At 36.2% G+C, this 19,535-nt stretch overlaps 1 protein-coding gene across 7 annotated transcripts in view; it reads left to right on the top strand.

Annotated features, from left to right (window-relative positions):
- The window catches only part of GABRA4 (gamma-aminobutyric acid type A receptor subunit alpha4), a gene marked incomplete at both ends in the record, with an annotated part of 76,288 nt that overhangs the window by 11,706 nt on the left and 45,047 nt on the right, over window positions 1-19,535 (top strand). For 3 of the 7 annotated variants that reach the window (XM_080697577.1, XM_080697576.1, XM_080697581.1), the window contains 5 exons: window positions 6,142-6,209; window positions 7,224-7,444; window positions 7,586-7,668; window positions 10,363-10,506; window positions 14,337-14,489. In XM_080697577.1, coding sequence (XP_080553703.1) covers window positions 6,142-6,209; window positions 7,224-7,444; window positions 7,586-7,668; window positions 10,363-10,506; window positions 14,337-14,489 — 669 coding nt within the window. Of the gene's footprint in view, window positions 1-6,089; window positions 6,210-7,223; window positions 7,445-7,585; window positions 7,669-10,362; window positions 10,507-14,336; window positions 14,490-19,535 lie in introns of all 7 variants that reach the window. The other 4 variants (XM_080697575.1, XM_080697578.1, XM_080697579.1 and 1 more) reach the window with 4 other exon arrangements.

Consider the following 19,535-nt stretch of genomic DNA (forward strand, 5'->3'; position numbering starts at 1 on the left):
GATGGAAGTATTTCCCGGAATTGGATCTTGCTTTGCTGATCTTGGCTTTCTTTCAAGGCTCCTGAAGACACATTGTTTGCCTTATACACCATCCCTTGGGGGAGTAAAAATATCATCCCCCCACCAAAATAAAGAAAAGAAAAAAGAAAAGAAGAATAAAAACAAAATTTCTCTACTCTCAAAGAAGTAGGATTTTGTATTAAAGATGTCTATGCTGTTACATGAATGCATGTAAAATTATGGGAAGAAGTCTTTCCAAGCTCAAAATTATCTGGTTTCTATGTAATTATGCTCTTAGTAAGGTTGATTTGAACATCCTAAACAGTGGTATTAGAGGAAGCGTCTCTAAGAATTATACTTAATTGCATAGCGACCATTATTCATTGACAACTGATTTATCAGAAACCTATTACATGAAAGGCTTGGGATTGGTTCTGGGAGAGAATACAAATATAAATAAGACACAGTTTCTTCTTAATCTGGAAATATTTTTAGCTTAACTGATGTGGCAAATGAATCTCAGTTTATGAATCTCATTTTTTCCTATTGAAGGGTCTTAAAACTACTACTGAAATGATATAAGAAACATCATGAAACACGTAGTTATTCAGTACCTAGTATACTCAAAGCACTATGCTAGTTTGGGACTTCAGAGAGGATTAAGATTTCATTCTTGCTGTTAAATTTAGAAAGAGATTCGAGCATCCTGAAGTAAGAATAAAGTAAAGGCATAAAAAGTGCTGCAGGGATATAGTTGTTTTTTTTTTTTTTTTTTTTTTTTGTGTGTGTGTGTGTGGTACTGGGGGTGGAACATAGGGGCTTTTCTACCAGAGGCTATTCTCCCAGACCTTTTTAAATAATTTATTTGGAAACAGGGTCTCACTAAGTTGCTGAAAGCATCCCTAAGTAGCGGAGGCTGGCTTCGAACCTGAGCTATTCTCCTGTCACAGCCTCCCAAGTGCTAGGATTACAAGCATGAACCACCATGCCCAGCTAGGAATATAGTTTAGAAACTACATGTGAGCTGGGCATGGTGGACACACACCTGTAATCCCAGTACTTGGGAGGCTGAGAAAGGAGGATAGAAGGTTGGAGGACAGCCTCAGCAAGTAGTGAGACTCATCAACCTAGTGAAATTTTGTTTCAAAATAAACCATAAGACAGTGCTGTGGGTATAGCTTGGAGGTAGAATGCTTCTGGATTCAATTTCCAGTAACACACACACACACACACACACACACACACACACACACACACACAAGAATAAAAGAAGGAAATTACTCGTGAACAAAACTGCAAATATAGGCATAGTATTTTATATAGAGATATAACTTTCCACATGTCCTTAGTTACTGACTTAGCATTTTATGACATAATATAATATACTAGAGCTAGAATATATTTGGAGGTTAATACAAGAGGCTAGAATTGTGGCTTTGACATATAGTATTTAGCCTGTTTTTGAATACAAAGAAATTCTCATGATAATAGCAACTTTAGAGCATATTGTAGGAATTAAAAAATAGCATATGAGAAGAACTTAGTATCCTGCCTGGCATGTAAGAGATCTTCAGTAAATATTGATTATTATATCTCTTCTTATGGTGCATTGGGGGGGAACCCAACATATCCCCTAAAAGCCACTATACACACGGTTCTCCCTCGATCTGGCTGCTCTCATCCTCACTCTCTGGACCAGGTCTTCATCGTCTCTCAACTTCAGTAGGACTGCTGCCTCTTATAAGAGTCCTTCTGTTCTTGCCCCCTACAATTTATTGTCCATCAACTGCAAGCACGTTCTTTTTTAATTTTTATTTATTTTTTGGCGTTATTGGGGATAGAACCCTGGGGCATTCTTCCTCCAAGCTACACCCCAGCCCTATTTTTTTATTCTTTATTTTAAAGTAGGGTCTCACTGAGTTGCAAAGGGCCTCACTAAGTAGCTGAGGCTGTTCGCCAACCATGATCCTCCTGTCTCAGCCTCCCAAATGCTGGGATTACAAGTGTGTGTCACCATGCCCGGCTTCTTAGGCATGTTCTTTAAAAAAATTATATATATATATATGTTAAATAATTTTCTTACTTCCAGATTTCTGAAGCTTCTCAATGATATAATTATGGGATTCAAATCAAACTTCTTAGAACAGAAAAGTCAGAGGTAAACACCTATTAGAGGAAGACATCCCATATGAAAAAAATGATTGACTTTTGTACTCACTTGCTTAGGGATTTCCTCATACAGACTAATAGCTTAAACAATTCATTATTTTTATTCATCATCATTATTATTATTCATTATTATTCATTATTATTTTTATTATTATTCATTATTAATATTAATATTATTCGTAATTATTATTCATTGTCTTGAAGTGAAAATTCATTATTATTATTATTATTATTATTTTGCAATTCTGGAGGCATTACGGTAACAGCAGAGTTGGTTTCTTCCTCTCATTTAGCTTAGATACATCTGCTTTCTGAGTCTTTATGTGGTCGTGTGTGTGTGTGTGTGTGTGTGTGTGTGTGTCCCCTAATCTCTTATGAGGATGCCAGTTATTGAGTTAGAACCCACCCTAGTGAAGTCATTTCAATGCGATTATCTCTTTAAAGACCTTATCTCCAGTATGGTCACATTCAAATATATTGAGAGTTAGGACTTCAAGATGGGAATCTCAGAGACACATAATTTAGCCCATAGAAACCTGGTAGTAGGCATTAGGGATTGCACTCAAGAGCATTTTATCTTTGAGTTATACTCCCAGCCCGCCCCCCTTTTATTTTGAAACGGGGTCTTGCAGAGTTGCTGACGGTCTCCTTTTTGTTAATAGCCTCAAACCTGTGATCATCCTGTCTCAGCTTTCCAAATACTGGGATTATAGGTAGGTGCCAGCACTCCTGACTCCTTCACAACTTCATTATGCATCTCTCTGCTTTTGCTGGCTTTCTTTTGAGTTCTTGTCCATGTAGTTATAACACTAGTTAAGTGACATTCATTATAAATGTATTGCTTAAAAGATGCCACTTTTTAGACTGTGGGTTCAGGGATATGTCCACGGCACCCTGGTTTTTATTCTCTCACTGTGGCTTTCATTTCTTACCATTCCTTCCTCCCTTGCTTTGCTTTGGCGTAACTGCCCCGTTTTCTACTCCTTAAATGCACTAAGGATTTTTCCCACCTCTGACCTATGTCTCTCCAAGGTCTTCCTACCTGGAGTCCAATTATCCCATTGGTTCTTCAGATGTCTCGCGCTCATCTTCCAGGTTTCAGGTTAAATGTCACTGCTTTGAAGAAGTAAGCAGCTCCAAGCACAAATCTTGAGTGGCCTTCCCAGTTTCTACCCTCTTACTAGCCTGTTAGTTATTCCTCCCTTCGGCTTCTTAGAAATGACAGCATTCTCTTACTTACTTCTTTATTATTTACACTGTAACTCATTCCTCTTTAAGGCAGAGAACTTGCCACTGAGTCCTCAGAGCCTGGCATGAACTGGGCACGTAGCTAATGCTTTTCTAATGTTGCTGATATGAATGTCCAAAGGAATTCTTTTACCAGTAATACATGATGCAGATCTCACTCAATCTCAAAGACCCCTATACTCACATAAGACAAATACTAGATAATGTCACAAACAAATGCAGAGGTTATAATTCTCAACAAATGCAAAATATATTTTCAAGAGTCACTGAATATGTAGTATTATGCAAGAATTTGGAGATACCTATTACTGTCTTGGAATGATTATAGCCAGAAGAATTTGTATATACTTACATACCTTACAATAAATGAATAAAGAAAATACTGACTTAATTCTTTATCCCTCTAGACTCCCCCACGTCTTGGGATCTATAGTATTAATGTTTTATAGGACACTATTGCATAAACACTATTCTAGAAAACAGATAAACAGTGTCTGTAACTAGAGTAAATTGAACATTCTCGCCTAGGAATGTGTTAGATATGCAAATAGTCAGGCCCCTTAGATATACTTACTAAGTAGGCATATCTGGGCATGCCTTACAAGTGCTTCAGGGATTTTGATGTAGTTAAAATTGGAGAGCCACAGCCTTGACTTGACCTTTTAAGTAACTTTTGGTTTCTCAGGACTCCTGTCCATTATTCGCTTTGTCAGGATATAATTAGATTTAATTGTTGGAGGAACCTCTCTTTCCTTTGACTTGCAGTGACACAGTATTTTTTTTTTTTCTTCTTTTTTGCGGTACTAGGGATGGAATCCACGGGCATTCTACTTCCGAGCTACACCTCCATCCCTATTTTTTATTCTTTATTTTTGAAGCAAGGTCTCACTGAGTTGTGGAGGGCCTCACTAACTAGCTGAGGTTGCCCGTGAACCACAATTCTCCTGCCCAGCTTCCCAAATACTGGGATTACAAGTGTGGGCCACCACGCCCGGCTAGTGTATTTTTGCTGATTAACACTTGCAGTTGGTTTTAAGGAACTAGTAGCGTGCTTTTTCCCGCTCACGAACCTCTTTGAGTGAAATTGCTATCTTCAGGTTTTTTTTAAAAATAAATATTACTTGCTTCCTGGGTTGCCTATTTCTAGAATGATTTGGCTGTGGTGAGCCTATTTCTACCATTTTTATTGTTGTATCCATTTCTATTTCAAGTGAAGAGTTAATTAACTTATCTGTTTCCCAGAGTTGTAATTTTTTTTTAAACAAGTAAAACTAATGATAGAATATCATGATCTACATTTTTTTTCACACTATACTTCTAAAGGCTACATTTTCCTTTGGGTGTTTATTCAATAAAGAATTTTGTCATTTCTCCTCATTCTATTTTTCTTTGTGTGGCTCAATCTTCATCCTTTAGAGGGAGAAATATTCTGATTCATTTTTATGAAGCTAATTTAGACCTAGAGTATTAAGGGATACTAATTGTTCTTTACATTTTTGGGCATAAATCCAATTTTGCAAACTGCATCCAAGGGAGATCTTCTATCCTGATAGCAGATGCTATTATTCCCATTCATGGAGTCTCTTGCCTCTGGCCAGGCAGTGATATGAACCGTCATTTAAGGAAACGATGTCGAAAGAGGGCAGCAATTTCTGTATTTTTATTAGTAATAAAATTCCATAATACCTATAATAATCACTACTATCATTACTGAACACATTATGTCCTAGCAATGAGGAAAAGAGATTTACATATATTACTCCAGTTAATAATTTTAATGCTAACTAAAATCTTTACATAGGAAGAAGCCCAGAGTCATAAAACTAGAAAGAATTACAGACAAATTTGGACTCTCAAATTTCCAATTTAAGGCCGCATGCTTAACCCAGAGGTGGCAATGTTCTTGTGTCTAAAATCGGAGTGAGCCATTCTGTCATCAAGCCCCCATTTTTCCTTCTGCCCAGAGACCCATATACTTCTTCATGAGCCAGTTTTACTTAGACATCGGAAAGAATCTCAGTATTGGAAATGAAGGTCAACTAATATGGAATGAGGACATTTAGGAAAAAGGCACTCTACTCAGCATCTCATTTCAGCAATCCCATTTGATCTCTCTAAAAATCTTGCCTGAGGGGTTTGGTTGTGGCTATTGAGAGGTAAGTAACTATCACAAATAGGTGGCAGAACATGAACAGCTGTGACTTGATCCCAATCATCAGCAGATGGTGTGTCTATTGTTAAAGGTAACATGAATCATCTTTACAGTTATTCACCAGTATCCTCTACTCTCCAAAGATACATTCCTTTTCAGCCATTACTATTTTTCTCCTCTTCATCCTTTGGCCACATTTTCTCTTTTTAAAAGCTCACTTCTTTATAGAGGCCAATCATATGATGGACTATAAAAATAAATCACAAAGGCTGAAAGCTTTTGTGTCTTTGCACTGCCTGTTGTAACAATGCCCAGGGGTGATGTAGCTCTGAAGAAACAAGGTCCTGGTGAGTAATTGGGGCTTCTCTTTGCCAGCCAAGTAAACATCATTTTCTGGTTTGGTTATACTTTGGTCTATACTTTTCATAGAGATTCACTATTTTGTTAAAAATTTTAAATGCTTGTAAAAATATGGTATGCCATACCTGTATTTACTCTTTAAATTATCTAACCCCGCTAGGCTGTAGAATTGGTAATTATTTTTTCACACATATTTGTTTTGTACCTACTAGGTCCTGTTACAGAAGTAAAAACTGATATATATGTCACCAGTTTTGGGCCTGTTTCTGATGTTGAAATGGTAGGTATCTGGAAAACTTAATGTACCTTTGGAGGTTTGAAGAGAGCACACCAGAAAAAATGAAGCCAGTGTTTGTTTTATGTCAGTTGTACAAAGCTAGAAGTTCAAAGAACAGCCAAATTAAAAGTTTATAATGAATAAGACATTGAATTTGCATTTCAGCTGTAACATTTGAGTATTTGTTTATAGAGTCATTCTCAATAAAGAGAACTTTCCTATTACTAATTACATAGACAATATAGTGTATGGTATTTTTTTCATTTAGAAAACTATCAAGGAGGAGAAATTTAGAGATTATAATTAGTTTGGGTATGGACCGATTTTCTATACTGTATTATACTCCTAATCGCACTTAATATTTCATGTTGCCCAATTATTTGCTGCTCAGCCCTCTCGTCTCCCTCCTTCTCTCCCATCCAGAGAGGTTAGAATACTAAGCACTGGCCAGCAAGAATCCATCCATTCCATGGTGCTAACTTATATTAAATATCTTTATTTAACATGACAAAGACATACTTTACTTCTTTTCTTGACCCTAGGCTCCTAATGATTTGAAACCCATAGGTTTTTTTGACTGATTTTAATGAACTCTGTGAAAACAAAATTTATGTGTTTGAATTCATCTTATAGAAATGCCTACATTTTTATGTTTAATTATGCAGTGATACTTATTACACATTAACTGAGTATTGCAGTCTGGGCTATAGTAAGGCACAACTGTAATTACCTGGTGCTGGCAGTTTTATTGAATGAAAGTAATTATTATTACATGATTAATATGTGGGTGATTTATTCTTTGTGAATGTAGGAGATAAGGGAATCAAGATGGACATCTCATACTCTAATTACTGAGACTATTTATGCTCTATTGATTTAGGATAATTTCTGCTTCTGTTAATGTTATTTGGAGATGTCTTTTCTATGTGTGGGAAAGAAGCTAAAATTCAATGTTTTTTCTGCATTTATATGTGTGGTCACCTGTGATTTGAAAATGTCACAAATGGATTTCCCTAGGAATACACAATGGATGTGTTCTTTAGACAGACGTGGATTGACAAAAGGCTAAAGTATGATGGACCCATTGAAATTTTGCGATTGAACAATATGATGGTAACAAAAGTATGGACCCCCGACACTTTCTTCAGGAATGGAAAAAAATCTGTCGCACATAATATGACAGCCCCAAATAAGCTCTTTAGAATTATGAGAAATGGCACTATTTTATACACAATGAGGTAATCTTTTTTCTTCTTTTTTAATCCTGTTTTTTCTCCTGCATTTCTTTCTTCCTTTCTTTTCTTTTCTCCCATGTTAAGAAAGTATAAAATTAACTTAACAGAGGGTTGATTTTATTTCATTTCATCTTTCCATCATAGACTCACCATAAGTGCAGAGTGTCCCATGAGACTGGTGGATTTTCCCATGGATGGCCATGCTTGCCCTTTGAAATTCGGGAGTTGTAAGTTACATTAAAAGTGTATTCCAATTTCTGACTGTCTCATGCAAGCTGATGTGTGTGTGTGTGTGTGTGTGTGTGTGTGTGTGTACGCACGCACGCGTGTGTGATATTTGTTATGATCCAACATTTAAATAATTATTCATCAAAAATCATCCAACTTTTGAGTTTTAGGAGACTGCTTACTAATATTTTAAAGTAAAGAATCTGAATTCCTTTTTCTTCCTCCTATACAAAAACTCATTTGTACCAGATAGTCTTAGTAGACTGAGTCATAATAGGTTGATGGTCAGTAGTAAAATTTAGGGACCTTTGAGCTCTATGTGTTGGTCATTAATATGGAAAGTGCAAAGGATTCTTTTTTTTGTTTTTGTAACTTAAGTTTGTGTTGCAAGCAAAGTTGTTTACAGTAGGCTTGGAAAAAGTCCAGAGAAGAAGGCTCATGATTTCCTGACAAACAACATGAGCAGCACTGTTAGTGGCTAAAGCATGATGAAAGCATAGTAGGAGGTGGGGATCTGGGAGAAGATAGTGCCTTGCAGACCGCTTTAAGGAGTTTGGATTCTATCTAAAAGCTAGGGGAGGGCTTTGAAAGGTTTTACAAAGGGACATGGCTTTCTTTGACGTTTTATTTCACTTAGTTCATCTATGGCAAATGAGTTGCAAAGATGCTGGAGAAAAAACAGAGGAGAGTTAAGTCTGTTCTTTTAATACAGGCAAGAGGGTGATGTGATTTGTCATACTCCAACATTTAGATAATTATTCATGAAGAAAATCATTCAAGTTTTGATTCTTCGGAGAGTACTTACTAATATTTAGGTTTCGGTTAGGATGACACTAGAGGGGCAAGTGTGAAATAGATGTGTTTGAGAAATTCTGTAGAGATGAAGGCCAAAGGAGGAGATGAATGGATTGGAGAGAACACAGGATTCCTGTCTTCAAGCTCCTTTCTCTGAGATGGTAACAAAATGTGATTGCTCTTCTAAGGTCTGCCTCAAACACTCGGTTCAATCAGAATCTACCAAAAATAGATGCTGGCTTTTTACTATTGCTTTAGACTCTTGGTTGCACCGATTGTGAAACGTGCCTGCTGTTCTCATTGCTCATTGCTTAACTTAATGAGAATCGGCAGTCACCATTCTTTTTATAACCAGAGTAATCACAATATTCAGTGGGCTCACTTAAAACCAGAGAAAGTCATTTGCTCCCTGACCAATGATTTAATGAGAGAATATAAAAACAGAAAAATATATAGACAGAGAGGGTGACCTCAAAGGGCCTGGAATTAAAGTCCATTTGCAGTGTAATAATTTAAATTTCACATGAGTTAGTTATTTTCTACAGAAAGACTTTTCCACCTCCCACCCCTTCTATTTCTCATAAAAAGCCTTTTTGAAAAAAGTTGGTACTCAATGAGGCTTTGTATAAAAATAAATCATACATTGGAAGCTGATGTTTTTGGACTGAGAATTAAAAAGCAAGGCGCATTGTACTCAGCAAGTGAGGGCCCTTAATTTTTCTGGAAAGAGAAAAACAGTATTTAATTATGTTTACAATTCAGAGCAAAGAAAAAAGGCTCTTCTATCAAGGTAGGATAGCCAAGAAAAAAATACCTAATTTAAAATATCATTGACAAGAACATAACATACCTGGCTTTAAATATACAACAAAGTGTGAATATACTTCAGGAGATAAATGCCGACCCAACTGTGTAATTCTGAAGGACAACACAGCCTCGTAGAGTCCTTTTGCAAGGTCATTTGTAAAAAGCATCTCTTTAGGTATGGACCCCATTGGTAGAATTAAATGATTCCACAAGGACCTCCTGTGATCTAGCCATTTTAGACAGGTTGGTAGGGGGGATGATGCAATTCACTCTGATTCTTTTCAACTTATTTGTGTTTAAGCCAAGTTATCTCTTTTGGGTAGACTGGTAAGCAAGCAGCTGGTCTCCATTTGCATTGAACACGGAATATAATAAGAAATGGGCTTAGATTGCCACTGGGAAGGATTTGTGGAAGATAGAAGGGGAAATGTCCTGATTATAAGAGTTTAAAGGTATTGGGACTGGTTGTATAATTATATTCCCCAGAGAGCTTTATAAACAGCATAGGCAGTTGCCACACTGTAGAATGGTCCCTGAATAACCCAGTATCAGCCAGAGGCAGAGTCTAGAAGAAGTGACCCCTGCAGAGCTCTCCCACCAGTAGGATTTGTTTTTGTTTTGTCTTGTTATTAGAGGAAGCATCTGGTACTTTTCCAAATGGCAGAGCTGAATTCGGATGGAAGAATTCAGCATTGGTTAAGTACTGGAAAAAAGAAGAAAAAAAAAAAAAGAAGGCATTTGACAGTAGTGTTTGGGAGAGGGGTAATGTATCTGCTCTTGACCTGCTTATCTTCTTAGCATGAAAAAACACGTTCAGGTGTTTTGTTGTATATGTAGCTTTGTATATGCCTCAGTTTTAGTCTCTCCTCATCCAATTCTTAGGCACAAAGACAGTTTATCCTGCTGAGTTGCAAGGATAGTTGTTTAATAGCTACAGTTTTCTAAGTTGTAAGCATGTTCAAATAAGTCACAGGGCACATCATTTTCATTTACTCCATCTTTCTTGAACAGTTTTTATATTCTAAGTGTCAGCCATCACTGCTGACACATGGGTAGTCCTGACTCTAACCATATTCTCTGCTTTTATTAAGATGCCTATCCAAAGAGTGAGATGATCTATACTTGGACAAAAGGTCCTGAGAAATCAGTGGAAGTGCCAAAGGAATCTTCCAGTCTAGTTCAGTATGACCTGATTGGGCAAACTGTGTCAAGTGAAACTATCAAATCGATTACAGGTGAGAAGATGTTCAATGGTTAAAGTCAATATGTAACTTGGCAAGAGCAATAGAGCTTTGTCCTAGCTTTCTCATTGAAGTATCTAGTGTTTTCAGAGGAACAACAATTTTCCAGAAATAGAGTTGGTGCATAAACCACAGCTCAGAATTTCATATTTATATTTATAATCTTATTTCAGTTTAAAATACATTCTGAGTTGGTGAGATGTGAGAAGTGAGTTGGTTTTCTTATTCAGAAACAAAAGTCAGTAATCAAATATATTAAAACTATTTTAAACAAAATTGTGAGGCAAGAAGTCAGAACTTGCTTATTTGGTGCTTTACAAAAAATCTTTTTTTAAAATTTTGGCCAAATTTATGATGATGCTATCCCCCTTTCTTCCAAAGTAAAAGCAGAATATGAAGCTAAATCGCAAAGAATATTAAAGGTTGATATTAAAACAGTCACACAGCTGGGTGTGGTGGTGCATTGTAATCTTAGCATTTGGGAGGCTGAAACAAGAGGTTTGTGCAGGTTCGAAGCAAGCCTTAGGTACTTAGTGAGGCCCTTTGCAACTCAGTGAGACACTGCTTCAAAATAAAGAATAAAAATTAGGGCTGGAGATGTTGCTCGGAGGTAGAATGCCCCTGGGTTCCATTCCCAGTATTGCCAAAAGACAAAAAACAAAACAAAAAACAGCCACACAAGTAAATGGATAGCTGTTACTGATGATTCTGGGTCTTTGGAATATGAATGGAAAGAATATAGGATTTAGTTTTTATTATGTTTAATTGAGCCAATCTGCTGATTATTGTTTGTTGTATAGCCTGTTCCTTTTGTATACATATTACAAGGAATTTGTGTATGTGTGTGTGTGTGTGTGTGTGTGTGTGTGTGTGTGTGTGATTGTTGTCTTAGTTCATTTACGCTGCTATAGTAACAGGTCTTCAATTGGGTAGTATATAAAGAACAGAAATTTATTTCTGACACCTCTGGAGCCTGAGAAGTCCAAGCTTAAGATGCTATCAGATTCAATGTCTGGTGAAAGTTTGTTTCTGGTATAGAATGGTGCCTTCTCATGGTGTCCACACATAGGGACCCTCACAGGGAGATGGGTGGGGCACATGCGTGGGACTTTTATAAGTACTAATTCCACTCATGAGGATTTTACCCCATAATCTAATCACCCCCAAGCCCACCTCCTAATAGCACCACATGGTTTAATATCTACAGTTTTCTAAGTTGTAGACATGTTCAAATAAGTCATAGTGAACATTATTTTCATTTACTTCCAACCTAATCTGGTTTCAACATATGAATTTAGGGGCAGGACAGATATTGAGACCATAGTAAACATTAGAATTTACTCAGCAGTTACCATGTTACAGGCACCATTCTAAATTCTATGTATTAATTCATTGAATTTTCATAACCATCCAATGAGGTGGATACTATCACGATCTTCATTTTACTCATGAATCACTAAACACAATGTATTTAAATAATTTGCCTGAGTCATGTAACTATTGAATGGTAAAAGCAAAATCCAAACAGGCGTTTTGAGTTGGAACACTTGAAAAAGTTTTGAATGCAAGAATAGAATGTTAAAATTGCACTAAGAAATGGTGCAGTACTTTTTTTTTTAAAGAAAAAAGTGATAAGGTAGTGATGTGAAAGGGTGATAAATCCAAAATAGTCAAATTCAAAAAAGCAGAGAGTAGCATGGTAGTTCCCAGGGGCTGAAAGGGAAGGTAAAACAAGGGGCTACTGGTCAAAGGTGCAAAACTTGACTTGTACAAGATAATAAATACTAGAGATTCCCTGTGTAGCATAGTGCTTTCATTAACAATACTTTACTGAATTCTTAAAAGTTTACACAGCAGATAAAATATTCAGTGTTTTTATCATGAAAATAATAAAATGGGTAGGAAGGAACTTTTGGAAGTAATGGATACTTTTATGACATAGATTTTGGTGATGGTTTTACAGATGTATACTTATCTCCAAACCAATTAAGTTGTATACATAAAATATGTTCAGAGGTTTGCATATCAATCATACCTCAATAAAGTGGCTTGAAAAATTAAAAGTAAACAAATTAAATAAAATCAATTATGAAAAGTAAAATTAATACATAAGTTTTTATCAAAGCACATTTCTTAATGTACTTTTATTGGTACGTCTTAATTATATAAAATAGGTTCAAACTTGTATAGATCCATTTTTGTGTTTATTCCTGGATCCCTTTCATCCCATAAAAATTAGTGAAATTGGTAGTGACAGCTTCATATATGCATATAGCATTGCTTGAACTGTTTCCTTCATCAGTCCTCTGGTCTCTCTCCTCATTTATCTAAAGTGTATTCTATTCCTATTTTCTCCATAGCTTCTGTATACGAGAGTACTTTAACCTGCTGTCTCCTCTATTAACATTGCTGTGTATTGCTGGGCGTGGTGGTGCAGACTTGTAATCCCAGTACTTGGAAGGCTAAGGCAGGAGGACCTCAGGTTTGTGGCGAGCCTCAGGTACTCAGTGAGGCCCTTCGCAACTTAGTGAAAGCCTATTTCAAAAAGAAAGAATAAAAAGTAGGGCTAGGGGTGTAACTTGGAAGTTGCATACCCCTGAGTTCTATTCCCAGTAGCATCAAAAAAATAAAAATTCTGTGTGTAAATACACACACACACACACACACACACACGAAATCAATGGTATTGCTTTTTTCTTCGTCCTCATGAGGACAACTGCCACAACTATCATTATTTTGAGGACAGCCTCTTCACATCAATTATTAAACTACAGTGTAACCTTCTGAAGTGGCACTTTGCCTCTTAACTATTCCAGAAAATATATATATATTTAAAAATACACATTATTCAACTCACAAGTGGAATTTAAAACACATGGAGGGGTTGGCATTTTTGAACCTTGGAAGTCAGAGACTATGAATAAGGCTACTTACTGTTCCTAAATAACTTTCTTAATATGTTCCTTCCACATGTAATAGTAAACATATTGATCAATGGCTACCAGATATTTTAAGGTTTTTTTTTTTTTGGTGGTACTGGGGTTCCTGGAAACCCTTCTACCTCCGGGCTACACTCCCAGACCTATTTTATACTTTTTTAAAATTTGGAAACAGGATCTCTTAAGCCAGAGAGGCTGGCTTCAAACCTGCGCGATCCTCCTGTCTCCGTCTCCCAAGCGTGGGGATTACAAGCGTGCGCCACCACACCCGGCCTTCAGGTTTGTTTTATTTATTAGTTTTTAGGTTATGCTTCTATGTTATACATGTCTGTTAATATTATATATATATAACATTTAGTTAATCAGCTCTTTTCCAAAATTAAGAAAGCCTCTCTTTAATTCCTCTCTTTAATTGTATAGGTATATAAAATATGTATGAATCGAACAGATATATTCACATATATAAAATTTTATGTAACTTTATATATAATGGAATATATATATTTTGTGTGTGTCTGTAAAAGTTAGGTCTTAATTCTGCTCTCAGAAAAGACTAAAAATGAAAGCTAATTGTTTTAGCAGTATTAGACGTTCAAAATAGAAAACACTGTCAAAACTTTTGAAGCATTATACCACAGTTTATTAAATTCCTTAATCACTGTATGAAAAGAAATGTTTTCTGAGTAATTATCTTTAATATCAGACATACACCCTACATCCAATCCTACCCCAGGTTAGGTAATTGTATACTTTCAATAGTTTGTCTCATGTGCAAGAGATAATTTCTTTGCTCTGGATACTGTTTATTAGCCTGAAATATGGATCATTAGGCCACTAAATAATTGCCTACAAAATAAAAATGCATTTTTTATATTTTATTTGCAGGTGAATACATTGTTATGACGGTTTACTTCCACTTGAGGCGGAAGATGGGCTATTTTATGATCCAGACGTATATTCCATGCATTATGACAGTGATCCTTTCTCAGGTTTCCTTCTGGATAAATAAGGAATCAGTTCCAGCTAGGACTGTGTTTGGTAACTACAATTCATTTCTTGAGTGTTTTTGTCCACATTACAATTTAATCATGATTCATGAGAATAACCCTTAGGTATGTCTAAGAAAATATTAAATATGAATACATCATACTTTACTGAATACAGAATCATAAACGTGTTTTTAATCCACCTAATATAAAGTAATACCTGGGGAGACAGGGGCACTCTGTCCTGTCTTCTGGGGCCACATCATATTTCCCTTGTTGAGAACCAGTCAGGTGAAGACCAACTGTGAATCTGGATGTAATTTTGCTTTTGGTGATATGCTTGAGCTTCTAGCATACTGCTATGTAATTGAATTAAAATTATATCTAGGTGTTAAAATGAAATGCACTGAGAGCTTAAAATAAAACAAATAAAAGTCATGGCTGAATGAATATGAAAGCCTTAGAAAAACTTGGCTTTTAATGAAGAGGCACAAAATATAAATGGTTTAAATGCATTGAATTAAAAGGTATTATGTACTTAGTTTATAAGCTCATTATTATATTCTAGCTCTGCAACTTTTTGTTTTCTGTACCAACATTTCTTTCTTTCTGTTTTAAATGTGGCTTCCAACACATAGTGTTCTAAACCATATGAAGACCAGAACATATGAGTTTAAACTGATTTGCTTAACTGTTAAGTCTTTCACACATCAGTTGTACTTTCACATTGTAAGATTATTTATATCTTTTTTCTATTCTTTCTCTGTCTATTGTGAGTTGAAAAAGTGCTCAGTGGTGAGACAAGAAGGAAAAAGATCAGAATTTCTTTGGAAGAGATCTAGTTCTCACAAGAGATGACAGTTTACCTTTGCTCTTCTGTTTGGAAGTAATCGAGGCTGTGGCACCATGTCCCTTTAACATACAATAGCTGAAGGGAGGCTGACGAGAAGGAATAGGAGGGATTGGGAGCTATTTATCCTACCTCCCCTCCTATGACAGGCTAATAATAGTATCTTAGTATGCTCAGTGAACTCCAGATCCTGCAGAGGTATTTCCTCCGCAGACAGCCACCTTTCCTTTAATCTTGAGCTCGCCTGCAAAGCTATTTGAACTATAGTGGAGAAGCTCATACAAGGGGTCAGTGTGGAATTAGGGTGTGATTTCAGCAAACATGGCTCGGCCTACTTCATAGAGTTATGAGGGTTTCATTAAGGAATAACTGCATATTGTAAGTGTGGAATAAATTCTATCCAACTAAATAGAAGGGTGCACATGAGAGAAAACAACATAACTAAGCATTGGATGGTAACAGGTCGGGACTTAAAACCACAACTTGCCACTTATTTTCTTTAATCCATAAGATGATTTTAATCCATCTCTTCTTCAAAAACTTGAGAGCATTTGAATAGTACACAGAGTACTCAGTATAGGGTACTTGGAACCTTTGTTGTATGTTACTCTCTCCCATGCTTTTTATGCACAGGGGAGATTTATTTTGCATTCTGACTTGGTTTTTATCAGTTTTTAAAGAAAACATATGTATTTCTCTAGTGTGTACTACCAGGCATTCTGAAGTTCTTGATATTCTTTATCTCATTTAACACCTGCACTAATCTTGGGTCTTTAGACATTATGTTCAGAGGCAGCCCAACTGCACAAAGTGTCTGTTAAGGCTAAGGACCAGATCCAAGTCTCTTAACTCACCCGAGCTCAAAAGACATAATAGTACTTCAGGAGCTATCATCATTGAATTTTTTAAAAATCTTATGTTCCAATGAGAAAATTAGTTATATGCATATCATTGTGTTCTTTCCATAGTCCTAAGGCGCTAAAAGAGAACGAGGACAGAAAATTCTGACCCATTGTAGATAGCCACGGGGAAGACATCACAGTGTCAGGAGAGCAGACTGGCTCTGACTCCAAGGTCTGCCACTTAATGGCTTTGAACCTGGAGTGAGTTACTTCTGTCCCTTTCCTGGTTTGTTAAAAATAGGATGAATGTTTGTACTTACTTCAAAGGGTTGATATGTGGTTAAATTAGTTAATCTGAACACAGCAGTTGAAATAATACCTAGCAGATAATATACACTATTCAGTGCTGTTTATTAGCATGGCATTCCATGTTGCCCTATACCTCATTCAAGAATTGCTTGAGAATGTTACGTGAATTACCTGAATATTTTTGTGTTGTGATCAGTTGATAACCATTGTTAATGAAAAACTGGCAGTTACTGTTCTGTCTCTCTAGCCTCCAAACAAGAGAAACTTCCAGTGGTGTTGGGAAGGGATAACACTGATTTTAGCTATACTCATCTAACATTTGCTATCCAAATAAGATAGTACAAGGAAACTAAGTAGTATGTAATAAGGATATTAGTATTATTAGTACCAATGATGAAAAGATTTGTCATCTATTGTTAAAGTCATCTAATTTAACTTTCATAATAATTCAGTGAGGCAGCATTGCTAATTTTTATAGTAAGGAAAATAGCTCACATATGTTAAGAAGCTTGTATTAAGTCATATAATGGTGAGTAGTAGAGCCAACACAATATCTGTCTTACATTGAGAAATTAGCCACTTTGTCTTTACAAGAGGTGTGGGGGGGTGGAAGCTTCTGGAGAATTCTAGAGCTGCTGGATGAGATTGTATGGGAGTAGGCTGAAGACACTTTCTGAGTAGGGGTTTTCATTTGAAGCTTTCCCCTGTTTTACCCATGTGCCAAGATACTGGTTTTTGTTAATCAAGAAAATGATTTCAATAATTAAGTCTTCAAAGACCTAAGCTGTATCAGAATGGCAATTATAAGACTGTCTGTTGGAAGATCTAGAATTGTAGTTTCTCAAGGAAGGAAAGTTTTAAATATCTTGAGGTATTATCAATCTATTTCATATGAGATTTAGGTGGACATTAATTACAGACTAGATTTTTTTTCTCTTTTCTAAGTCTCATTTCGCTCTTTACTCATAAGGAGGGAATTTCTTGGGTCAGAGATGTTACTAGAAGCCATGCAAAACAAACCCTAAAAACATCAGCATACATCTGAGAAGCAGAGCATGTTAAATTCTTTCCCAAGGCCTTCTTTCTCCAAACTTGTATGACTTTAAGTTTTCTAATTATTCCAGCATGGTTAAACATTAAACATGAGTAAATGCCAGCTGGCATATCTAAATCATTGCTATTTCATTTTCTAGGAATGGCCAGCCAAAAATTCACTCTTGTGTACAGTCTTAGCCTACTCTTACATATCTTCTCCCAGCTCCTGGGCCAGCCAATATGGTGCATATTCAGTATTCAAATGCAAGGATTGGCATCAATACTTGAATGTGTCAAAAAAATTATGGCTTTGAAATGCTTTCAGGGTAGAGTCAGCTTAGCCATTTACGGCAAATGTGCTGTCTTCCTAGATGCAGAAGAAATATGAATTCTCATCTGAAAGTCTGGTTTCAGTGTGCTGTGCCACTGGTGTTTTTATTAGATCAAATGTTCTACCTAAAGTGGAGTATAATAAATATATTACTGACATGCTTGTGCTTTCTACAAATTTGAACACCTGTCAGAGAAAGCTTTTTATTTTTTTATTTTTTAGTAGTGTGGAATCAAACAAAGGGTATTCTAACCTTTGAGCTACACTCTCAGCCCTTTTTAATTTTTATTTTGAAACAGTATCTTACTGAGTTGTGGGGGTCTTGCTTAATTACTGAGGGTTTTCTTGAGATGCCAAGGCTTGCCTCAACCTGAGATTTTCCTGTCTCAGCATCCCAACTACTGGAATTATAGGTGTGTGTCATCACACCCAGCTCAGAGAGAACATTTTATGGTCTCAAGAGATGACAACTTGAAACACTTAACCGATTGTTTATTCAAGCTACTTTTCTAATTTTGCCAGCAGTTATAAAATAGGAACCATAGTATTTTGAGGACTATTCCATAAAATTTAAAATCAAGCTGATCTAAAAAATTGACAGAGAAATGAAAAGCAGCTACACATCCAGAAGTATTAGTGTTCATAGTACTATTTAAGTCATAAGCCTGTTGACATTTCCTCCTAAACAATTGGAGCCAGAAGTGGTGGCACACACTTGTAATCCCAGCATTGGGGAGGCTGAGACAGGAGGATCCCGATTCATGGACAGCCTCAGCTACTTAGTGAGGCCCTTTGCAACTAAGTGAGACCTTGTTTCAAAATAAAGAATAAAAATAGGGCTGGGGATGTAGCTCAGAGGTAGAATGACCCTGGGTTCCATTCCCAGTGCCGCATAAAAACACAAACAATTGGAATGTTCTTTACTCAGTACTTGCTTTAGTATTCTGTTACCAGATAGTAAGATAATTTCCTCCCCACATTATAGTAAGAGAAGATGAAGACTACTGCTTCTGAGGCTCAGGAGAAATCATTCCATTATGAAAAAAAAAAGTTTAAAGTACCATGGATCATTTTTAATTCTTTATATTTGAATTTAAATTTTCTTTTTGGTTATCACAGTATGGTTTGTAAAATCTCTGACTGCTATTTATATTTTTATATTTTTAATTATTATGTGTGTTGGGGGGGTGGTACTAGGGATTGAACCCAGGGGCATTGCAACTCTGAAGTACAACCCCAGTTCTACTTTATATTTTATTTTGAAATGAGGTTTTACTAAGTTATGGAGGGCCCTCATGCAGTTGCTGACGTTGGTTGTAAACCTGCAATCCTCCAATCTCAGCCTCCCAAGTACCGGAATCTCAGGTGTGTGCCACTATTTCCCAGCAGTATTCTTATTTTGATTGCACTCTTTTTATTATATTTTCATATGCCTTCAGCATTGTGTCTATGATATTAAGAGGAAACACGCTGCTTACATAGCTCAGAAAGCTGTAGAACATTTTAGAATTCCTAATGGCCTATTACATTTAAATTGTTATGAATAAGAAGAAATGTTTTTTATTATAAAGTTTGTAGTCAGTGTTTTTCAAAGGTATTTTAGGATTTATTCATGTAACTCCAGCCAGCATTAGAATGATGCCTTTTTTTTTCCTGAGACTTAAAATGGATTTGTAATTGTTCAAAAAGTGTCTTTCTGAAACAAAGTCCAATAAATTTACAACATTGCAT

The sequence above is a fragment of the Muscardinus avellanarius genome (genome assembly GCF_963383645.1).
Source record: "Muscardinus avellanarius genome assembly, chromosome: 6".
In the NCBI taxonomy this organism is placed as follows: domain Eukaryota; kingdom Metazoa; phylum Chordata; class Mammalia; order Rodentia; family Gliridae; genus Muscardinus; species Muscardinus avellanarius.